A 16,067-nucleotide genomic window follows, 5' to 3' on the forward strand; every position below is an offset into this window, starting at 1 on the left:
CAGAACATCAAACGTTGCAGTGCAGTGAAGTGGGGGGGAGTAAACCCCCCACCCAGATATATTGGTTTTAACATTGTTTCCAACCCGAATACAGTAGTTAATACACATGTAAAGACTGTTGTGACCAAAAAACCCCTTCCAGAATGAATTTCTGGCTGCGCTAGTGCGGAACGTGTGCACATTTAAGTAGTTATTCACGTTTTAAAAAACTTTCAGTTTCTTTATTTTTATGTATTATTTATAGTAATAAGTGTAATAGTTTATGAAAAAAAAAATTTAAACCGGGATGCATATTCTTTTATGCTAACTCTGTACAGTATAACGATACCTGATTTAATGATATCCTCAATTTAATGATACATTTCACGGGTCCGGATTTACCCCTTGACAATCGTTAAATTGGGGTTTATACTGTTTTTTTTTCTTTCTACTGTGAATACAAATTTTTAATCAAAAACTCTGAATGAAAGGAGAAATGAAGAACTTTATAAAAATTTAATTTGCTTAATTTTTATGTTTACAAGGCGGAACAGAGAGCTTTGTTATCAGGAAAACCGATTGTTTGCTTTTGAAAAGTTGTGTGGTTTATAGAGAATTGGGTTATATAGGTTGGCGTTACAAAGGTATTTTACTGTATTATTAGAAATGAATATAGGTATATAAATTACAACAATTTTGATTTAAGAAATCTCAGGGAGTTAAATAAAGGCAATTTGGATATGCTTCAAGTTTTCTATGTTAATGCTGGCCGTACCAGGAACAGGATGGAAGAATTGAAATCCATAATTATAGATAAGAAGTTGGATGTTATTGGAGTTACCAAGAAAAGGGCTACCAAAAATGATGCAGATTTATTATCTATCGCTGGGTATAATCTGGTCAGACAAAATAGAGTAGGTAAAAGAGATGTTGGGTTCTTATTTTATATTAGAAACATTTTTACTTGCAATGAATTGGTCATAAATGATAAATCTAATGATACTGATAGGTTTTAGTTGGAGTTGATGACCAATAAAGTCAAAAAAATGCACTTGGGAAACATTAATAGGCAATCAAATTTAAACCAAGGATGAGATGAACAGATGTATTGTATTATTAGTGATATGTCCAGGATAGGACCCGTCATCACAATGGGGGATTAGAATTTTCTAAGCATCGATTGGAATAATTTTTACCCCCGTAATGGCAGAGAAGAGGATTTTTTGAAAGTGATTGGTAACTGTTTCTCAGATCAAGTTATAACTCAGGGAAATCACGAACGTGTGATTCTGGGTCTAGTTTTCAGTGAAGTTGGAAGTTCTGTTCAGGGCTTGTGTGTAGGGGATCATATTGGAGATAGTGACCACAACAGTGCCTACATGGAATTTTAAAATAATTAGTATAGATATGCAAACGATTCCAAGGACTATTAAGAAAATGAAAGGATTTTTTCAGAATCCCAGAAGTCTGTATGCACCATGTTTACAACTTTAAATTTCAATAGTGTTTTTGTATACTGACATAAGAAGTAAAAATAAGAAGTTAAAATAATATCTATGTGCTGAAAAGTAATAAACATTCAAAAAGCATGAAATTTGAAAAAAAAAAAAATTGTGAATGTCTGTTCATCTGGAAGCTTACATGTTTTCTGCATTGAAAAGCGGGTTCTGCATAACCCAAAACATGGGCATGTAACTTTTTGCAAATGTTATGCATTCTTTTTAACATTGCTGTTAATCATTTTTAAACAAATATATTTTTCACAGTTCGGGAATAATTTTCTTAAATGCATGGTGGAAATTCTGTAGTTAATTTTAAGTAAGAAATTTCATTTTTTACCTTGAAACTTGAACAAATTCATTATAAATGGACAGAACAAAATAAATGTATAAACTCACATTTCCTAGAAGTTTTAAAAGTGCTTGTACAACACCACTGCTATAAAGCTCATATGCAGATACAGCTCTTTCATCATGAAGAAGAGCAGCCAGATCATTCAAAGCAGCTAAGAGAATGATTTTCCAATCATTAGCCTAGAATAAAATATCAATGTAAATGTTATTTTTGCCCAATCAACTTCAGAAGATCGTTGAAAATACTGAATTTATGCTGAATAACATTCAGTGTAGCATTAATTATTGCATATTAATAAATATTTTCTAACTCCTTCATTAACTTTTACTTTTCTAATGAAACAAAAGAACTTTTCTACTCCTAGGAAAAAGGATTTACATTTTTAAAAACTTTCACAACAAAACATTTTTTTTTTAAATGCCATTTGAATTTCTAAGTTTAAAAAGTGCATTCAAAACTAAGAAAATATATTCTCAAATATAATTCAACAGTAACATGAAAAACTTTCAATTCTGCCGAACCTTCATAAATGTTTAAGATACAGGTATATATTACATAGGTAAACAAATACATGAAAATAGTTATAGCTTATGTGAATAAAACTAAATACCAGGATTGACAGTGCAAATTTTTTCATAGTAAGGAGAGTGGCTAATAGAAACACTGATGAATAATAGAATACTGATTAATTAAATCTGATGCAACCAAAACCAGCTTGAGATAAGCAAAAGTTAAGATAGCTGGATAAACAACCTAAGGGATGTTCCTAACTATGTTAAAATGGCTGATATATATTTTTTATGAGGGAACACTTTTTAAATGCAGCAGATAAATGTTTTTAACAAATTTTGTAGTGAATAGGTAAAAGCAATAACATTTTCCTTTACTTCACCAGGACTGGCATGTGTTTAAAAATTGTACATGATTTTTTAATTTAAAAAAAAAAGGTTCACTCTTTTTGAATTTTGCAGTTCCCCCTTTATTATTTCTTTATTATTATTATTATTTTAATTTTCTGAGTAGCAGGGAGCAGTAAAAAGTGTAAGAGTCCATGTCAAAGGGAACGTGAAACAGAAATTCTGTTGTCCTGACCTTTTTTCCATCCATTTGCCTAACACTCACTCATTACATGCAATCTATCAACATACTAATTACCACATCCAGAGATGACAGTTTCATCCTTGTTGTGGAGGCATCAGCCTGGAATACCGAGTTAGAGGTAGCTGTCATCTTGTTGAAGCAGAGAGGGCCAACAAACTAGTAGCTAAAGTAAACTTAGCTCACCAGTGAGAGCTAGGTAATGCCAAGGTTGCTGCTCCCAGTACTGTTGGGAACAGCAACAAGCGGTTTACACTGATTGAGGGAATGCTTTTGTTTTGAAGTACTTTCAGTTCTTTTCCTATTAAAAATTCAAAGAGATATGCTGCTTGAACAATTAGAATTTGGATATGCAAAGCTCTACTGTACTTAATACGTACCATAGTAAGCTCTTGCTTAGACTTTGGCACAAGAGATTGACCAAAAAAAAATATGCTGAGACAGACTTATGAATGAAGTTTATCTTTAATTCAGATTAAAGACTTAGAAGATAGCAAATGAACCAAAGAAAAGGCTAAAACAGCAGCAGTTTTCTGAGTGGCAGCTTTCGGAGTAGCATCTCTTTATCCCGCAATTTTTTTTTCAACCTGGGATTAAAAAATGTTTTACTAGTGTTTTTGTTACTTTGTTTGTATAGATGGGCTTTTATCTTATCTCAGGGGTGCAGCAAGGGCTGGTTGAGGATATCCCACCCTCAAGGAGGCTTGATATTCTTGTAGCCATATAGTCAATCCTATTATATTTATACATATGTGAAGAGTTATAACACAACCCCTTCTGCAGGTAAAAAATTTTGTGTTTCATCTTTTCTAAACTTAATTTCAAATAAAGTCAATAATTATGATCTCTTGATCACTTTGTGCGTTATAAACCCTAAGAAATGATCCTTTTCAAAAATAACTCACTTTTCAAAAAATAAATAAATTATTAAAATTAGAATAATTCACTCCATGTATTCTTATTTGCTTTTATTAACAACAAAACCTTTGATTAAAATCAAAATCAAATATATCATTACATATTAGTTAAAACATGTCATGCATATATTTTTATCAACTGATGTAAAAGCTAAAAAATCATATATCTTCATATTCTATCACACTTACAGCAAGCATATTGGAGTTTGGATAGGATAGTTGTTTTTGACAAGCTCTTTCAATCTGTCCAACAATGTTACATAATTTAGCAACCATACCTCTAGGATGAGCTTGAGCAGATTTAAAATACACATCATACAATTCTCTTGCTATTGTTTTGACCTACCAGAAAAAAAAAGTTTTATAGATTAAAACACAATCAAGGTGACATATATAGATAAATGGTCCCTCCCCATTCCAAAACACAAAAACTTTTATATTTAAGTAAGAAGTATCTTTTTCGCTTCATATGACGGAGGTTTTGAGTTCACTCTGGGTTGCCAAGTGAAAATTAAAGAAAATAGCCAAACTGATTCTTCAAATTTGCCAAAAATAGCAAACCTGAAGAAAAACGGCGCATTCTTTTCGAAAATCAGTGAAACTCGTGTAATAATACTGTGATAATAAAACTTCTATAAGAATGAACCTTCGATAACAATATTTTCTTTGGTCCGGCTGCTTCACTCAATAATGTCATTTTGTTACATTGTTACAGAAAATATGTTTTTTATTTATAGCAAAAAGTGAAATAAATGAAAAAGTTATCTTTTTCCATTTCATTGATTCTACTATGAGTAGAACTCATTATTTTTTAAAAACTTGATAATAATACTATAATAGAATTGAAAAAGAACTAGAAGTTGCTTCATTTAATCATGAAATCATAAAAATAACAGGCTGTAATATCTAAACCAGTTGGGATTACCCTTAAATTTTTGTATACTTTCTAAAATATATACAGTGTGTCCCAATACAACTGTATAAACTCTGCACAGCTAGATTCCTCGTTGAGAGTACTCAAAAACTGCCTAAAGAAGCGTTCCTGAACCATCCATAGTTTAGGAGAAGAATACGAAAACCAAGTATAACGTTACTGTCTCACAGTGGGGCAAAAACGCCAAAAAGAGCTTATAAGTGGGTTTTTTTTCCTATATTAAACCAATTGCGGATCAATAAATTTGCAAAGACCTACCTCTTAGGCAATCAGAAATGGAATTTTAGAGAACCTTTGTCCACTACAAAGCTGAAGGGAGTCTTTAGAAAGTTGCAGAACCATGAGTGCGGGAATTTACACAAATTGCTTTTAAGCAGTCTATAATTTTTTTCTTATTAAAAGCAGGTATATTAATTTTTCTCGTGTTCAACGATAGCAATAGGAAGAAAAAAAAGAGTAATCCAATTCTCAAACCGAAAATCGGTTTTGATCAGCACCGAAAACTTGGGAATTCAAGGTTATTTTTTTCAAAACACTCTACAAAAAAAGTTCTATTATGTCCTCTTAGAAATAAATATTAATTGTCATAAATCGGCTGTAGAAAGACCCTGGAAATCAATGAGCTGCGCAAACCTGCAAACTTTGGACCCTGAGCCAAAACAAATCGAAAAAACTCCCTAATAACATGCCTGTGTAACCAAACAAGCGAGAGAGGTTTAAAAATATTTTTAAGCTCTTTTTTGTGTTTTCGCCCCACTGTGTGCCGGTACAAGGAAAAAGCACTTTATTGGACATATCAACAGCAGTATACGTACATTACGTATAACAACAAATACGTGTAATGTCTTTTTAACATTATCGTTTGGAAATATGCAAATACTATCGTTTATCTGTCCAATAAAGAGTTTTTTCCTTACACCGCAGCGGCGTCATACTTCGTTTATCATATTTTTTTTCGTAAACTATGGATTGTACAGGAACGCTTCTTTGGGTAGATTTTATGTACTCCCAACGAGGAGTCTAGCTGTGCAGAGTTTAAGCGGCCATTTTGGGACACCCTGTATACAGAGTAACCATGCCAAGTTTCATTAAATTAGAGACTGAGTGTGAGACCACTTTTTTTTTATTGATATTGCACCAACCACTTTAAAAAAAATTTCATAAATAATCTAGTAAAACAATGAATAAAATAAGCAGATATGAGGCAGCATGTGAGAAAACAACTTAACTTTGAGCATTAAAAATTACTAAAATGCTTGCAGAATGCAAAAGGATTGAAATTGGACCAGAATTGCTTTGGGAAATGCTGCACAGCATCTAAAGATAAATGGACACTTACTAAACTTGTATGGCAATAAGCTTGGGTACTGACATGCAAATCTGCATACATTTAACATTGGAACAAGATCTGAGAAAATAACTTTCTGTATTTTGCATGTTGTCACCAAATTCTAGAAATTGCTTTTGGTCCTATTCCCGCGATGCACAAAACCACCCACATCCATCTACTCTACACCTTTGTAAACAATTTCAGCTCTAATTTTGAACCTCAAGCAAGAAACCCGGATGTTACAGCTATTCAGAGCAATTGCACAAGCTAAAAGCTGTTGTCCTATGGAAGAGAAGGTTACAATAAGATGCTTGTAAATTTTGTGAATAAAACACCTTTAAATTGATAGCACTTTCGTACTCCAGGAACTATCTAACATGTCAGGTAGCTGCCAAAGTGTTTTCGTAGCTGTGGATGTGCCGAAATCAGTTCAACAGGCAGCAAGAAAAAGCAAAGATATTAGAAACACTTTTATCTTCATTGTAAAAAAATATATGACAGCTTGGCTTACAGTGCCCTCGTCTACACAGCAATGAATAATTAGAAATTTCTTCAGCATCTTCTAGCATACAAAGACGAAACTCTTGAAATATCAATTGTGGCCACTAACCACATATTTTGGAAACACAGCAATCATCCTGCCACACTAGCTGTGTTTTAGTAGAAGAAAAGTGAGAGATGGTAAATTCTTTTCATAAAAGAGATGGTGAGGATGAATGGCTACAGCTAAAAAGACTAGAAAAGGAGGAAAGCAATAGATGAATTGATAACAAAAGCATAAAACAATGGGAACTTTTTTTTTTTTGAAAAACACAAGAAATGTTTTTTAGCTTATTGTACTTTGACAAGGGATTTCAGTAGATTGAAGAAGCTAGGCCTTGAACGAGCAAAGAAACAAGGAGGTTGAGAACGACAATGCAGAGCGTGGTGTGATCCTTATCTAAGCATCTGCGAAACCGATCACAAAGAGCAAAGAACAGAAAGTGTCTTCTAACTTCAAGTTGCTCAGGAATATCCAATAATGTACCGAGGCTTCAAGAAAAACACACTTAAATAACTTTAGTAGTAGCTATGCATCCATGCACTTTTTCGTCAAGAAAGTGAAATTTGAATGCAGTTGAGAAAACTCTAAATATAAATATGTTTTCAGAAAATTTTGCACAAATTATCATTGTATATAGTAGCAGGAAATAAAAAAGTAAGATAGACTGAAATAAAAAGTTAATTTTTTTACCATAGATTTCTGAAGCGCTCAAATGGACACGTAAACAACATCTTTTCTTTCCTTTCATTTTTCTTTTCGTAATGAAACTTGCAATCTAGTTAACTTTTATCAGCACATACATTTTCAAAATAATTAGCTGCAAGGGCATTCTACAATGACTGACATTACAATTTGACTGTATTTTTAACTTTTGAATTCAGTACTGTCAGGATATTAAATTTAGTTTCTTCTGAACTTCTGACTGATGTTACACCAGTGTATTATCAGTTTATTTTTTATTCTCCTTTATATCACTCAAAAAAAAAAAAAAATCCTCAAATATGAAAACAGGTGTGTGGGCATTATTGTACCATATCATGATATTTTAGATCAATTTCAGAAGAAATTAAATTTGATTTCTATACAGTACTGAATTTGAAAGTGAAAAATATAGTCAAATTGTAATGTCAGTTACCGTGGAATGGTTCTGCAGTTTTCTAACTTAACACTTCGGTTATTATTACATCTTATTAGTACATTATGATGCTTATAGAAAAATCTACCCGGAAAATCAGGACAATGACAAACTATTGAGATTGTACGAAATAGTTATGGATCACAATTCTCTAGAAAACGTAACTTTTGAACGCAAGTATTTTTCAATTTTGAAAACTTTTGTTTTCTTTTTTTTTCATTCTTACATGAAAAAGTGTTACCTATTAGAAGAAACCATAAACAATGGCAAAGCAAAGTTACAATTGTTTTACTCATAAATAAAATAAATAAATGCCTTGTTCATGGAAATAAAAAAAAAATTAATGTTTAAAAATTGAGGCCAATTTAATAGCAAAGTACAGGGATCAAAAAAAGCCCAAAAGCAAAAAAGAGGAAAAAATACGCCACTTAAAATGTGGACACATATTTTTCTTAATATTATGCAAAATTATATCATATTGATACTATACTGCCTTTTAAATATTAATCGATTTGGCTGCATCACACAATAGTTTCAAATTTTCATATTTGTTAAAAAAAAAAAAAAAATTCATTTTAAAACGTTTGAATTTATAGTGTTGAACAAGTGAGAATATAAATTTTAAAATTAGGTTTGTTCGTCAAGTAAAAATTTACAACAGAGTGAAAAATCTAAAATTTCCTAATGTGGTAGAACATACTTTTCATAGTAAGAATTGAATATATATATATATATATATATATATATATATATATATATATATATATATATATATAAAATAAGCAAGCCAAATTCCAAATATTAAACAAATGATATAAAAAGAATGATGATAAAAAGGAAAATTGCAAATAGCTATTAAATAGGAAAAGATGAAGTATGAATCCAGAGCTCATCAGCCGTGGAGGATTCATTAAATATGGTCAAAAGACCAAAATTTTTAACTATGAACTAAAAGAGAATGTTTAAGCTCCAGTACATGCAATATAGAGTGACATGGGGCAAATGCACCACCTGCTAAACTATAAACAAGAGCTCAAACCTAAAACTAAAAGCAGGAGGTTTTGCCTCAACTAATTCGGAAAACAAGTTCCGATAATTAGCCATCCACGGAACAGTACCTGCCAATAACAAAATTATCTTACCTTGAGATCCATTTATAAAAAACCATTCCGATGTTCAACATGACAGAATTCTTTCCAGTTATCAACGTAAAAGTAAAAAACTGGAACTTTTTAACTGGAAAGAACTCTGTCATGTTGAACATCGGAATGGTTTTTCATAAATGGATCTCAAGGTAAGATAATTTTGTTATTAGCAGGCACTGTCCCGTGGATGGCTAATTATCGGAACTTGTTTTCCTAATTAGTCGAGGAAAAACCCCCTGCTTTTAGTTTTAGGTTGAGCTCTTGTTTATTGTTTAGCATGTGGTGCATTTGCCCAATGTCTCTCTATATTGCATGTACTGGAGCTTAAACATTCTCTTTTAGTTCACAGTTAAAAAATTTTGGTCTTTTGATCATATTTAATGAATCCTCCACGGCTGATGAGCTCTGGATTCATACTTTGTCTTTTCCTATTTAATAGCTATTTGCAATTTTCCTTTTTGTCATCATTATTTTTATATAATCTGTTTAATATTTGGAATTTGGTTGGCTTATTTTATATTTACTTGGCTTTTTAGTTTTGCTGCGTTGCGCATCTATGGGCTTTTGGTGTGGTCTTTTCAATATTTTTCACTTTTATTATAATTATACATTCATATATATATATATATATATATATATATATATATATATATATATATATATAAATGATTGGATAAATGATTGGTTATTGTTTCATTGCATTGGGACCCAAAATTTGGTTTTAAAAACTTCCTAATACAATTTCAGGATTAAAAGAACAACTTGCAGCTGCCTCATTTAATCATGAAATTCCAAACATTTTAACAGGCTGTAAAGCCTAAACCATTTGAAATTTACCATGAATATTTTTTACACTTTTTTAAATACATAAAAAAAGTAACCATGCCAAGTTTCAATAAAATTTGAGACAGCGATTTTAAGCCCTAGCCATTTCTGATCGACTTTTATATTTTTTCTTAAATAAGTTAAAGAAATAAAAATATCATTGAAATGTTGAATAAAATAAGCAAATATAAGGTAGCATATAGTAAAAAACCATTCAATATTAAAAATGATTGAAATATTTGCAGGATGTAAAAGATTGGAATCTCAAATGAGGCAAGCAAACTTTCGGCGCAGCATGTGTTTGACGTCATTGGCAAGATTCCAAAACATACGTTTCTGGCAGATATCATGGAGGATAAACATTTGAAGGGGAAAATAGAAATAATAAGAAAACGGGGACCGAAAATGAAGAAAAATCAGAATCTTTTCTAATTTTTGAGAAAATAAGAGCACTATGAGGCTTCAGAGAGGCAAAAAAAGGAGGAAAGACTTTAAAAGCCAACAGAAAAAGCTGGAAAAATCTCATCCCTGTAAACCAAAACAAAACCTGGTTTAAACAAGAGAAAAAAACAAGTTATTTGAATTTTTTTTTTTTTTTTTTGGCAAAAAAAAAGTTTTTTACCAACCAAGATTTGGCAGAGTTACCTGAGAGAGATTTGGAGAGAGAGGTCATTTTTGCAAAGATCCCTAGCATGTCGTACGAGGATATCGTAAAACTACCAATACTATATAGTTATGTTACGGAATCACGATATTCTACGATGTCTGATCGGGCACAGGGTGTGATATTGCAATATCGTAAACGACATTGTGACGATGCAGTAAAAACAATATCTCCGCCTTATTGATTTGCCAATATTTTCCTATATCGTTTATGCAGCATGATGAGGATATCGTAGCCTTCAGTTCTGATATTCCAACATCGCTTCACGTTGACTCAAAGACGATGTGACCGATATATGCTGTCTTTGAAATTTGGCTTTTAAATCACTTTCACAACCTAAAAACCGTGAAATAAAAAAATATATATAAAAAGTGGAAAATCTTCGATTCGCGGAAGATTTTCATCCCTGAAAGTAGTAATTTTGTTAATTGTGCAAACAATGAGCTATTTTTATGACTAGCGGGAATCTAATATTAAGCTCTCTTATATAAAGTATGGCTAAATTAGTAGTATTCTTTTAGTTCAAATGTGAGTTAAAAAATAGTATTTAGTAAATTTGAGAATATACTGGCAATTTATAATTTTGGAAGAATGATTAAGATTGGTGTATTTCCCCTCCATCATTCATTTTCACCTCAGAAATAATGACATTGATAAGGTCTGTTACGGAGGTGAGGAATTTTCCATCAATATAGGCCTAATGAATACATTTTTCAGGGAAATATGTTTTTTCTTCACTGCTACAATCTGCACATGCTAAGCATATGAAAACATGTTCACTTCTTTTTTTACATTAATTTACATCCCTGAAATTCAAGTTCACAGAGGTGAGAATTCACAATAACCACACATAGTTTTTAAAACAAAATCCATCTTCTTGTTTTCTAACAAAAATCTCAAACTTCTTTATGGCTGAAATTGGACAAGAGGGCTCCCTTGTATTATGGAAAATAAAATTTGATGTCATTACTGTCCCGTGTTAATGAGGAATGTCATTGTGTGTTTAGGTAATGGAGGTCAGAATTTTTTATGTGACACACTTATCCTAAAAAAAACGAACTAAAACACAATATTAAAAAATTAAATATACTTAAACAATTAGTATTTGAGACACTTGTGAAAGGAATAATAAATAAATAAATATATACTTTTAATTTAACAAATTATTAAGCAACATAAACAGTCAAACAAGGTGTGTGACATGCCACGGAAGTGAGAATTCACATATTGTGAAACAAAAATATACTAAAATAAAAATTATTATTAAAAAATAGTTGGCAGGTTTAAATAGATATATTTTTGATGAAACTAAAAAGCATTGTTAAATGAATTGTTCTTTAAAGTTTTTTCTGTAAAAGACGTGTGACAGAACGTGTGACTTTTTGAAGAAAGACTCTTATGTGTATGCAATCTAAAAGAAAAGGTTTAGTGCTTTTATTTCAAAACATTTAAAAGTGTTGACATAAAAACGTTATACAAAGGATGTAATTCAATGAACTTTACCTTTTGCTTCAAAGCTTCAAGTTTTGATTTTAATCGTTTTCCTCTCTTACCAGCCCATCCAGCTGCAAATTCAGGTCCCAATGTAGTCTCTGCAGTAAAAGAATGCTTTGTTCCACGATTGGATTCAAAAATAAATCCTGGCAGATCATCCTTTAAAATTGTGGCTTGCTGTTGAGTATTGGAACCATTAGAGTAAAGTAACATTAAAATTCAATTGAAAACAGAATGTTTTACCAGATTTATTCAAAAAAAAATTAGCAACACACCCAAACCTGTTTTTGTGCAGTCTTATTTGTGCAATTTTTTTTATGCAGTATATGAAAATTTCAATCAGATTGGGGCTCAATTGACAAAATTATTTTTAAAAGGAATGCAAGGTAGTATCTTCAAGTGACAACATAGGCAGCCTGATGGGAAGTCACTGTGACCTCCCAAAAAATTTCTTATTCGGAAAATTATGTCTTACTACTAGGCAAAATTATCATCACTTGGTTTACTTTGATTTGTTTTAAAGATAGACAATTCCCAGTTTTTTTGTAAGTTTTTGGGTTATTTTCTACGTGAAACTTTTTTATGCGAGATCCCTATCAAGTGCATAAAAAAATTTTTTAACTGTGTTGCAAAAACAACTTTTAGCTACTCGTGAAGTTTCAAACAATTTTTTTAATGCAATTTTTTTGCCCTATCCACAGCATAAAAACAGGTTTTGGGTGTACATACTTTCATCAGTAACTTAAAAACACAAAATCAAAGACTTGCTCTGGACTACACAAATAAGTTATTTTGATTAAGGTCTATACATAAAATAGTTCCAAAAGATAATAGTATATAATAATTCTGGTTTGCAGTTTTCAGCTTCTGCAGATCTTCTAACATGGTACATGGAAATAAAATGTGGAATTCCTATCACTGCTTTCCAATCACTATATTTTAAGCAGCAAAATTTAAAAATACTTGGGAGTATTGTTAGATCAATACCTGACATGGAAGCTTCACATCACACAGTGTGCTCAAAGGCACAGAAAAAGACAAGAATACTCAAGAGACTAACAGCTACAACTTGGGGATTGAACCAAAACATTCTTAAAACTACTTACAAGTCATATATCATACAGGTCATGGAAATTGGAGGTGAAGTGACCATAATGGAGAGTAAATGCACACCAAAGTACTTGATCTTGCACAAATTACTGCTTTAAGGACAGTAACTGGTTCGGCTAATTCCCTGCATAAAGGAATTTTCCCCAAGATTTGTAAAATCCAGTAGTTTTTTAATAGAAATCAGGAGACTGGGAGAAATGCTCAAAATCCTGGAAACTATTGAAAAGACTAGTATAGTTGGCAGGTACAGAAAACGCCTTATTATCCATGGAATAGGATGGCACACTAACAGTGGATAAGCAAATATGCGGATAAACCGCAAACTAGGTAAAAACGATGCTAGTGTATGCAATAGCTTAAAAATATCAATAACAATTGCATACATTTAAACTAAAGCTAAAACGATAACAGAATGTGTAAAAAATACATGTAAAAGCTTAAAAATTGATCGCTCATTTTTGCAAAGGGATTACATATATGCATGAAAATCATGCAAAATGATTGCCTGCAACAGACGAAACTGGGTTTAACCAAAAAAGCACAGGGGAGAAGGGAGGGGGATTGTTTCAAGACTGGCCCAGTTATTCATTCCTGCGCTAAAGTAGTGTAGATCTAAAAATCAGTAAATCGGGTAGATTTAAAAAATTAATAAGTCATGTAGATTTAAATAGTAAGATGTAAAAATCAGGTTTAACTAGTCCGATTTCAATGACTTTGGAAGGTTTGATATCCCTGAAAGGGAGGGGAAAGAAAGATATATGGATGTCTAAAAGAATAGTTTGCACTTGTGAAGTTAAAATATGTGCATTGTTAGTCATTGTCGGGGAAAAAAATCTAGAAATGATGAAAGGTTGCGAATAATCGGAAGTTTACTGTATGTATGAATAAAAGATGTTTTACGAGACATAATGTTTTCCCCTCATATAGTTGACTTAATTTCTGGTAACAGGTAGAAATGTAAGATGTTCAGAGAGAAATCATGAAGATTTTACAATTTTTTAGAGAAATTGAATTTTCTGAAATGAAAGAAAATACATAATAAATACATTTCAAAAAATAAATCAGAAATGAACTATTTTTATAATCATGTGTGAAAAAGCTTTGTTATTGTACTTGCGATTTTTTGAAAAATGTTCGTATTCGCAATTACAATTACTGTTTATTACTGCTTTTATAAGGAATTGATACCGAAAAATTTTGCTGCTCAACTAAGTGGGCCTGCTAACTTTTATTTTCTTTTAATAAGCTCTAATTTCTACACAATTAACTGTAGAAGAAATTTCAGGACCCCCCCCCCCCCCCTCATGTAGTCAAGTTTTCAGTACAATAAACATCTTTAACTAACTATTACAGGGTAAAATCATATTAGAATTTGTTAGTGCAATTTTTTTTAGAATTTATTTAAAAGTGGTGATGATGTTAAATTAGAAAAGTGTTCAGATAACACTGTGGCAGAAAAATGCTTTTAAAATGCTTTTAATATAATTCATGCAGATTCTTGGACTCCCTGAATCCAAATATGACAACCATTTTCCCCAAGTTCAAAAGCAAGAACATGTAAACCAAGTCGGAAGATTAATGAGGGTATTCCCCTAAAGCATTTTTTAAACCATCAAAACAAATCTTTTTTTTTATTGGGCTTTGTTTCACAATATTTTCACTTATTTTCAGCATATCTGAGTACAGGACTCACTCCTATGAGCCCCAGGTCCAAACAATTTTATGTAACAAAAAACAAAAACTTTGGAAGCATTGCATTTTGCATAGTCAAATTCGCATAGCAGATCTTCAATGAAGGTCCCGTCAAAGGTACTTAGGTACGTAAAGGTTCTAGGATATGCTTATAAAGAAGCATTAATGTACATTTTTTTTTGGAGATGCACCGGTTCCATTGTTTATCACTTCTTAATATAGTGAAAAACAATGAGAGCAGCGCACTCTCAGAAATATGTATATATACATTAATGCTATACTAGAACCTCACCTTAATTCATTTTTAATCATAATTATATCTGGGAACGTTAAGTTGAATAATACGAAAAGGTTCTTGACTGATGATCTGCGACATGACTAACAATGCAAATTGTGAAGCTTCAGATAATTTTTTTTTAAGATGTTACAACGTGAAAAAAAAATTCTAACATGGGTCTCAAAGGAGTGAGTCTTATACTTTGGTTTAAAGTTGAAAAATAAGTGAATAAATTGCAAAACAGACCCCCAGGTAAAAAAAGCTCAATTTTGATTATTTTTTAAATATTTTAGGGGGACATACTCCCATGAGTCTCCCAACTTGGTTTAAATATTCATGCTTTTGAATTCTGCACCACTTTAATTCCTCAGAAGTGTCAATGGCAAAATAATGATTCCTTCCCCTTTAAATAAAAACAATGGCTACAAAACTGTCAAAAGCTGAAAACTATTGGGGGCATCATTCCCAAAAAAGTCAGATGTGATAGGGGAAAATTGTGGTCATAGTTGGATTCATGTTACATAAGAATCAGCAAGAATTATGTCAGAAAAATTTTTAAGATTTTTTTTTTTTTTGCTGCACAGTGTTATTGATCTTTGTTCAGGTAACCAAAATAGAGAACATATGCTTAAATAATAATAATTAAATAAGAATATAGTGAAGGGCAGGGTTGTTTGGTTTAAACCACGGTTTAAACCAAGTGGTTTTTTTAGAAAAACCATATGGTTTTTTTTGAAAAACTTTATCGTTTTACCCCCAAATGTTTTCATAATTTTTTTTATTGTAAAGATTAAAATCTAATTGATGCAAAGTAGCAAGCACAGTTTTATAGATAAATTAGATTTGATAAATTTAGAAACTCCTATTTTTTAAGGTAATGCAAATATGCTAAATAGTTTTTCTTTTATTTTTTTTCTTATTTAAAATCAATGCAGCTTTCCTATTAGATTTAAATTTAGAATTATAATCATAATAAACAAAAATACCAGACAGCCCTTGAAAATGCGGTTGTTATGCAAAACATGAAGCTTCCAGAAGAGCATCTGCTAGCTTCTTTTGATTGTAAAAC

General features: G+C 31.4%; 1 protein-coding gene across 2 annotated transcripts in view; it reads right to left on the minus strand.

Annotated features, from left to right (window-relative positions):
- The window catches only part of LOC129231334 (E3 ubiquitin-protein ligase HECTD1-like), a gene marked incomplete at its 3' end in the record, with an annotated part of 223,648 nt that overhangs the window by 111,037 nt on the left and 96,544 nt on the right, over positions 1-16,067 (minus strand). For both annotated transcript variants that reach the window (XM_054865623.1, XM_054865622.1), the window contains 3 exon segments: positions 1,878-2,012; positions 4,038-4,190; positions 11,929-12,096. In XM_054865623.1, the coding sequence (XP_054721598.1) occupies positions 1,878-2,012; positions 4,038-4,190; positions 11,929-12,096 (456 nt within the window).

The sequence above is a fragment of the Uloborus diversus genome, chromosome 10 (genome assembly GCF_026930045.1).
Source record: "Uloborus diversus isolate 005 chromosome 10, Udiv.v.3.1, whole genome shotgun sequence".
NCBI lineage: Eukaryota > Metazoa > Arthropoda > Arachnida > Araneae > Uloboridae > Uloborus > Uloborus diversus.